We start from the raw sequence: 9,055 nt of genomic DNA on the forward strand, positions 1-9,055 counted from the left end.
TAAAAATTGTTTCTTGTACATCTAGCTTGCATAAAATTTACGCACACTTTGGGAGGGAAGACCAAAAGTTCTTGAAATGAGTTTAAATTGACAGCAGCGGGAGTGATTAATTGTAGCATCAACTTTTCTAAGCCAGCCTTTGGTGAATAGAACTCAAACCTAAGCGGGAAAATTAAATGCTATTAATTCCGGGCAGTCGCTTAATTTTCCCGCCCAAAGAGATTTCACCAAGTCCAGATGCGTAATAATTAATTTTGACGTATTTTGTCCGACTGGCAATATTATTTGTAGCCTATAATATTAATTTCATACAATTCACCGAACGTTTAGTTTTCCCGCCAAAAACGCCCGTTGGTGCGTTCCAAATCCGAGAGAAACAATTTCTCTAATCTTATCGGATAGCGCTGTTGAAATAGGTGACGAAAATCCCATCAAACAGGAATTTTCAAAACAGGGCGTATAGGCTAGAAATAGCCACATGGCTATAAATTGTTTTTGCCATCATTTATAACACTGATTCCGAAGAGGCAATTCATCTTCCCGTCCAAAAAAGGGTTATTGTCTCAAAACTATACTTTCCTGGACTTAGAAGGGCAATGACCTAATTTTTTTTCGAATACGACACATAGTCGTAGGCCGGCGTGAACGGAAAATACGCCACATAGTCGTATCCGTTGTCAAGGGTCAATACGACACATCGTCGTATTCCGGTGCCAAGGGAACTTACGCCACATGGTCGTATTCGGTGTAAAGGTCAAATACGCCACATAGTCGTTATAGGGGCGAAGTGGTTAAAAAAGCGTATGCATGTGTGTATAGCCAAACCAAATACATGGGCAGAAAAATATTCTGCCTGTAAACGCTATATAGTGATTATTGTCATGTCTGAACTGTGACAATGCGACACGGAAGGGAATCAGGAACACCCTCTGGCTACAAATAACAACTACCTTTTCCAATGTAATTGTACAAGAATGCATTTGCACAATCCAAATCACCGTAAACCATCAACCGTGCAGTATTCTTGCCTTGTTGAAGCATGCAACTAGATAAATTAAGTTGAGGGAACTGATGCTCTATGTATGTGCATATAAATATAAGTCAGACTAATCAGGTAATGATGAATTGGCTTCGCCAAATATATACAGATATACATACATTTGCATACGCATAATTAATAAATAGTACGAAATGCATTCTTAACATGCATTTCATGTATTTTGTGGCATTACTGAAAGATATGCGTAAATATATGTCGTTTAACGTCGGATTTAGATTATTATGTAAGTGTTTTATTGATTTGCATTGTTAAACTTGAATCATGCCACCACCGGCACGTTATATAAATAAAAGTAACAACAGATAAAAAGCAAATTGATATAACGCTGTAAATTTGATATAGAAATGTCCTCATTTTTGTAATATTGTTGAGTTCTTGTTACACACTTTTCTCAATCTGTTTCAAAGTACCATTGATGATGCTGGTACATATGTAGCTTCTGTCGAACATGATTATAAATCTTAACTGATGATTACTTGAAATGGCATTTGAAAGGCGATTAAGCTGAGCAAAATGCTACGACTTTGTTAAAAATATTTTGTAGTTCATAATATGATAATTGTGCCAATAGCAGCAGAAAAATTGAGTTAGATCCAGATAGTGGATCGTCGTTTATCATTATTTATGCAAAGTATCCGAACATAATCAATCAACAATGTTAATCAATACCGAACACATAAGTACATACCTAAATCTTATAATCGACAGACCTATCCATCAACTGAACAGTTTAGTTTTATGTATGTATCTATGTATGCATGTTTTTCGCAAAACAATTGAATTGTGCCAGTCAGCTTTGCACATATGAAAACACGTAATTCATAAACTACGATGAGTTTATTTAAAGCACGTGCATATGAAACGACGACGATGGAGTTCAAACAACTCGTTCTGATCTTATTTATTATTATTCTGCTGTCAGGATGCACGGAATCTCATCATTTCATTACTCTTCAACAAATTAGTTACACATATTAGATGTACATACATGCATCGAAAGTTCTTCGGGTCCACTAAACATGGATGTATTATTCCACCAGGATTTTATTCTATACTATCTACGACGTAACGAAATATGTATTTCCGTCGTGTTCAATTAAATGTTTTAAGCCCGAACGATGTAATATTTTGCTGTATGAACTAATTTATTACACATATAACGTTACGGAACATTCATTCCGTTGATGGTTATAGATACATAGATATATTCCGGTTGGGATTTTCATACGTGATACCAATTATGCAAGGAGACGAAAACAATACAAAATATCATTGATGCGAGATAGACAAAAGACCTTATTTATTCTTATTCTTATGATTACATGCACAAACGAGTCTGGTGTTGATAATCTTGCCGAGTGAATGCTCACAGTCGGCATCAAGGTTGACAATCTTAAACAATTGGGGATGGACATGATGAAAACCAGAAATTTCCATGAGACTCAACAAAACAACTTAAATAATAGTATCACTGGCAAGAATAAGCAAACAGCGATTTGGTGAGACCTAAACAACAGGTTGATTGGATCGAGCATATGCATAAAATGCGATAGTGAGCTCTAATCTTGCCTTTCACTACTTTGGTTTGGTGAATTCATATTCTTACTGATTGGAATAAGGTCCATTCTTCAATTCATTCGTTATTGATTGGATGTCTAAGCCGTATTTCTAATAGCTCAGAGTAATAAATGTCAAATGTAGACCAATGCATCATTTCAATGTCCCTCCGTTTTTACAAACGAATCGCAGCTAGAAGGATATGGCAGAATTACGAGTCAGTCGACCAACCTCAAGTGCCTCACCCTCTCTGACCAATAATTGTAGCAGAAAATGAAAGGATGAATGGGTTGATCTCTTTCATTGTTTTGTGATCGTTGGCTATAGATAGTTGGTTAGTTGGTTGGCAGTCGCATGTGTGTGCAGGTGGTGGTACCCTTACATCAATTACGTGTCGATGTCAGGTTGTCGAGCTCCTTGAGATCTTGTGTTATATAATAATTTACTACATTTCATGTCTTGCAGAGACGACCTTTACTTCACAAACATGTGTATTTGATCTGTGTAGGTACATATCTAGCCAACTTTATTGGTTGCTATTCAATAATGGGTTATTAACTATGGTGAGTGCATGCATGGATACCAACAATGCCATATTCTTGAAGGGTTGGCTGGAATTCTTTGTCTCAAGTGTTTGCCATCCACATTATTATTATTCATAAAGATTGCCATTGATTAATTGAAATTAGAGTGAGTTGTGTGCGACAAGGTGATTGAGATACTTTCAATGGACTCTCGATTAGTCATTGGCTTGTAATTTAGATACATGTGTATACCGATCGTATCACACAAGTAAAGGTTTAAATTTAACCTTGCAATTAAAGAGAGAAAATAATTGTCAGGCGATATGATGTGATATTACATAAATCTCAAATCAATCCAGCACGTCTTGAGATCCGGCCAAAGAAGCCTACGTGCACCGAGAGTCAACAGGAACGCACGAAATATGTATGGATCTGGAATTTTGTTAAAGTATTTGGTCTACATGCTTGATTGATTGATTATTAAAATATTCAGCGGCGAAATTAATCACGTACATCGTTGGAGGTCGAGTAATTAATGCAATAAATGTTGATTATTTAATAACGTAATTAGTCAAGCATCATCAACTTATTAATTAACCAAGAACCAGTACAACTAGATCGTTCACAACAAAAAAGTCAAATGATCCCTTTTCTTAGATGATTATATATTTATATAGAATCTAATTACAAATATGTTAACTATACTCTTATTAGAATACCGATAGAACAATTTCAATAATTCAAAAGTATACCTTAATTATTGGATTATGTACATATCTTATATTCCATTAATCTTGCCTTTATTCGATATCGATAGGCGTAGATTATAGACACATCAGGTACCGTTGTAACTCTTCGCCACTGTATGAGAAGGACGATTCAACGCGCTTATTAGATCAACTAAACATTCATACAGCAGCGTAACACAAAGTTAGCACCATTTGTTCTTTTGAAAGCACTCAATAATTCACTTTTGCATACAATAACCAAACCTCAGTTTAACTATTCCTAAATCAAGATAAAATATGAAAAATGCCTCCTCTCTGCAGGCAGGAAGAAAGTTGTCAGCAGAGGGAGAGAACAAGATTAAATGATTTAACGTACAGCATGATTATTTACATAATTACGAGAAATACATAAACGTCGGATCACATCATCACGGGCACGCACTTGAATGTCGCACGTATACAAGGGCATTAATTCCGAGTAATTATCGGCGGTCATGTACGTCCTACATACTTAACGAGAAATGGTCTAATTAAAATAGAGTCAGCACACATGACCATGTTCAATTCGAAATGAGAGAAAATGGCCATTTTAATTTCCTGAGCACGTATATCCTAGTCTAGAACCACATTCGCCAAAGAGCTGCTGGCTGGCTCATACGAGTATGGAAGATATCCATCCATCACAGCTCTAATGCAGCTTAGGTAAATAACAAATCGAGTGAGATGTGATACGTGACGACTCGAACGTCCACGGGGTGGAATAATGCCAATCTTATTGTCAGATCTTTTGGATTGTCGGAAAGAACCGTCTGGCAGAGGATCCAATGATCCGGAGCGAGACATAGCAGAAGATGCTTGAAGTTGTTGAAATGGAAACAGCCCTCGCCTGTTTCGTCCATCAGCTATTGGTGAAAATATGTCTTCCAGCTTTTCTCCAAATTCTAACATCAGTTGTGGTCAGGAGTACTCATTAGGTGAATTTGATGTTTTCAATGGAAGGGAAATTCTTGCTACATGGAGGCCATGCCGTTCTATTTGCATACTACATGAAACGTGCCACCTGTAGACAACAATGTACATGACCTTAAGGGCTATAAAATTTAATCATATCTACAGATTTATCATTAACTCACCGATCAGTTCTTGGATTATACTTTTCAACCGTTTTTAGAAAGTGAACTCCATCGAATCCCCCAACACAATAGATTCGTCCATTAGATGTTGCCACACCGAAGCTACTTCTTGGAATGCTCATGTTGCTGATTTTTGACCATTGTCCACACATGGTATCGTATCTTAAACAATATACATAATTGACGAACACATTTTAACAAGGAAAACTAGTCGTACGTGTAATAATACCTCTCTGCTGTTCTTAGCCATATTTTGCCATCGCATCCGCCAATACTGTACACAAAGCAATCTACAACAGCCTGGCAAATAGAAAACATTAGTAAATGAAAGTTCCGTTATTTTTTTTTTGCTGCTGAATTTTATTCTGAAATATGTGCATGTATTGCTAATACCGAATTGTGGAAAGCCCTATCCTCATGCATAGGAGCCAGTGTTGTCCAAGTATTGGTTAGCAAATCAAGTTTTTCCACAGTGTTAAGAAAATCATCATCCGTTTCATGTTTTCCACCTACAGCCAACAAGGAGTAATACATGTACATACATATAATCCTGTAACGATACCACTCTTTAAAGAGATTGTATTTAAAAATTACCCATTCCACCCATTGCAAAAAGTTCTCCGTTAAATCCTGCAACTGCCAAATGTGCCCTGCGTTGCTTCATCGGTATCGATTCTTGCCAACAGTCTTCTTTCTCATCGTAGACCTGCAAATATTCGAATATAATTACGAGTCCATTTTCGGTCATTTCCGAATGTGTACGCGTACCCAAACTAAATTTTCATTTTGCTTAGAACTTCTTCCACCGATGACAAACAAACGTGAATTTACAAAAGCAGCTGCGCAACCATGAAGTGAAACCTTAAGAAAACATTGATTGATGTACAGTTGTCTAGTTGTATGTATGCATACTTGTTCTGACTCAACTTACTGGTAAGGGTGATAAAGTCTCCCACCGATTTTGAAGGATATCATACCGCTCGACAATATTTAGTGGAAATCCTAAAATAGCGGTAATAGAAACGAATGCAAAAGTCTGATTGTAGGAAAACATGGAAACTATGGATGGTATCGAGTTTTTGTACTTACCACAATCTTGTCCACCTACAACATACATTTTATAATTTTGACTGGCGACAGCACCGTAAAATCTACATTGTTTCATGGTAGGTATCACGGCGACGTCGGAAAAATCCTTTCCTGTCCCATTTTCGAATGGAATGCTACATTTCCATATGCCCATCATGAAACACTCTACGTTGCTTAGACTCTGTCCTTGAGACTCGCCACCTACTGCCAAAATGACCTACAAATTACAAATAACAAATTTTATTATTTTATTGCCTAAATATTCGTAGTATGCATATTCATTAACCGACAATATTGGCTTAATAAAATATAATTACATTCTGCTGATTATAGTATCTTGCCACATGATGCCGTGGTAGTGTTTCATCCAATTCAGACGTATCATCAAATTTTCTGGACAGAACATTCGTTAAAGAGTCCCGAATTTCTTTTTCTAGATCCAAATTTCCAGCTATTGCAGGATTATGAATAACTTCAATCAACACTTGAGGAGCAATTTCTTCCAGATTCAGTTTTCCTATCAACTCTCGCATGAATGTCTTCCTTTCAGCCAGATCGTGATTTGCCCACTCGAGTAGACCCTAAAAATTAAAAACCAGTCAAACTCATTAATATAATATTATTGGTTGTACGATGTTTTTATATTTTTGTAATTACGTTCAGCAATTGTCCATCATTATCACAAGCAAGAAATGGAACATCTAGAAACCCAATCAAGTATTCGACAGAAATGTGAAGAAATTCTTCTCCTTGCATTACATCACGAAAATGGTCTACAGCATACAACTTTGCCGTTTCAGCTAAATCTAGATGGGACCTTAGTAGAGCCATCACATAAATCCCAAGGCAAGTCGAGGCGCTCAAATTATTCGTAAGCCACCACAGACACAAATTTCGCAGTGAGGGCAGTTGTAGAAGATCTGCAGCATCTAATAAAAACGATTGAAACTTGATATTTAGCTTAATCGGCAAACAAACCTTAGCCTACTTATTCTCCTTACCTAGTAGGCCATCCACGATTGTTTCATCCATCTGAAATTGACGACGATTTTTAGCGTCACGTTACTATTATGCTCCAGTTTAAGAAGTTACACAATTCCCTTAAATCAAGTACCTGTATTTTCCCCGTATAAATAAAGTTTAGTACTGCTGCCAGAACTTGTGGTTGCATATCGTGAAACTTGACGTGCCCATTTTTAGCCTCCCGAAATCCGCAGCTAAACATTTTTCTACACATTGTGAAATTTATTGTTTTTAAATATGTTCCCGAACTGTATTATTGTGGAGGACATAAAATAATACCGAAAGTATGGCGAAGCAGCAGCAAGAACGATTTTATGAGCTGCATATTTCTCCAAAGTGGGTGTTTCTCCAACACAGATGGTCACATCGCAGAGAGACTCGTCATCCCTCATCGACTTGAGCGTACGCAATAGGGAGTACGACATTTGGGAGTCGCACAGCTCTGTCGTTAATTTATGTATGTACAATTAATCAATGCCATTTAATATAGATAGTTGGTAGTTACATAAGTCTACGTACCTCCATTGATGTTGGGCGTTTCTTCGTCAGATCCATCGGAAATTTCTGGCCTATTTTTCTGAGGAGATATTCGACACAAACAGGTCTTGCAGTCACCCATCTTCTGAGCCCGCGACCACCGGTTGTTAGTACTCATGCTTTCACTCGTCTGGGGGTGCAAGTGCTCAGACTAATTTTTGCATGTGCTACATTTTGAATGTCCAGTCATTCATTGCTGACCGGATTGCCTTCTCCAACTTGCGATTGTTAGGTATATATGTTGTAGAAGAGTAATAACTGAAAAAGGAAATAATGGATAAGTGTATATTGAATAAATTTTGTAATTAACCCTACCTGTCCAAGTCCATCTCACTTATCTTATGTTCAGGAAAATAAGTATGCACTTTATACCAATATTCCATGAAATATATACATAATTACAAGTCAGGAATATTTTTTTGTATTTTCAGATGTTTTGGTTTGTTTTGTGAGTCTGATATTGATTTCTCACTTTCCTGCCATCATCTCATATTGGTGACCAACATGAGAAACCTCTCATTTTTAACCACTCTCGCCTCATAGTTGTATATCTAGTATACATAGTTGTATAATAACATGTTATAAAAATAATTATTTGACATTTTACGGCTCATTTCATGGCATTTCACATAAAATCCTTGAACACAGCTTCAAGGTCAAGGGAATACAGAATGGATATTGAGAGTTGTTTAACTGTAATGGGTCTCACCTGGATTAATTTGCAGTAATGGAGTCACTTGGGTTCAACCTTGCTATGATTTAACCTGTTGTCACTTGTACGTTGATAATGATATGTAATGATAATGAATGACCCCGTCCTTGACACACAAACGATGCTGACCACCTTCTGTCTCCCCCAGACACACCCTGTGCAAACCACACCTGGACCTAGGAGACGATCTGACCTGACCACCGTCTCACTCTGACCACCTCCCTCCACGAACAACTGACGACTTTCCCCCAGAACTTGCACCACGACCACAACAGGACCCAGGACGACGAGGAATACGAGGAATCGGAGTGGTCCCGTCGCACACCAAGCGAGCACCTCGCTCGGCCTCCTTTCCCATTTACCCGATTTCGGATTTAGGTCAATCAATTTCTCAACCACCACCGCTGCCTCTCTCCACACAAAGCAGTTTCCTCCACCAGGCCAGGAAATGCATAGCTCACTCGCACAAGATGAGCCATTTGGTTGTACATTCAGTAGATTCTCCTGATATTGATATGTGCATGTTGCTAACGTGTAAAGTTCGTGTTGTATACACGAATGAATGCCACCGTTTAACCTTCCGTGCGTGGATATTGTCCTGGTACGAACATTGCAGTGGTTGTGTGGGACAAGGGGGTTTTAGCTAATGGAGAAATGCAGCTTTTCTCCACTAAATGTCAAACAGCCATCTG

The 9,055-nt window shown here is 37.7% G+C and overlaps 1 protein-coding gene across 2 annotated transcripts; it reads right to left on the reverse strand.

Moving 5' to 3' along the window:
- Positions 1-3,665: 3,665 nt before the first annotated feature.
- On the reverse strand, positions 3,666-9,044 carry LOC110852329 (kelch-like protein diablo). Of its 2 annotated transcripts, none has more exons than XM_022100372.2 (15): positions 8,361-9,044; positions 7,634-7,909; positions 7,394-7,556; positions 7,206-7,320; positions 7,093-7,123; positions 6,749-7,020; positions 6,409-6,672; positions 6,092-6,308; positions 5,934-6,004; positions 5,771-5,863; positions 5,597-5,708; positions 5,396-5,511; positions 5,232-5,302; positions 5,003-5,164; positions 3,666-4,929 (listed from the first exon to the last, which is right to left on the reverse strand). In XM_022100372.2, exons 2-15 carry the CDS (start codon positions 7,767-7,769, stop codon positions 4,827-4,829), a joined length of 1,926 nt encoding a protein of 641 aa, XP_021956064.1. In that variant the 5' UTR covers positions 7,770-7,909; positions 8,361-9,044; the 3' UTR covers positions 3,666-4,826. The 2 variants fall into 2 exon arrangements, with proteins under 2 accessions (XP_021956064.1, XP_021956071.1); XM_022100379.2 differs by lacking the exon at positions 8,361-9,044 and adding an exon at positions 7,967-8,257.
- Between the last annotated feature and the right edge of the window lie 11 nt (positions 9,045-9,055).

This window comes from Folsomia candida, unplaced genomic scaffold (genome assembly GCF_002217175.1).
Source record: "Folsomia candida strain VU population unplaced genomic scaffold, ASM221717v1 Fcan01_Sc001, whole genome shotgun sequence".
Lineage (NCBI taxonomy): Eukaryota > Metazoa > Arthropoda > Collembola > Entomobryomorpha > Isotomidae > Folsomia > Folsomia candida.

Coding starts and splice junctions, on each gene's coding strand:
- LOC110852329 (XM_022100372.2), bottom strand. CDS start 7,769: ATGAGTACTAACAACCGGTGGTCGCGGGCTCAGAAGATGGGTGACTGC. Junction 5,709..5,770: donor AAAATGAAAATTTAGTTTGG/GTACGCGTACAC, acceptor GAATATTTGCAG/GTCTACGATGAGAAAGAAGA. Junction 4,930..5,002: donor TATAATCCAAGAACTGATCG/GTGAGTTAATGA, acceptor TGTTGTCTACAG/GTGGCACGTTTCATGTAGTA.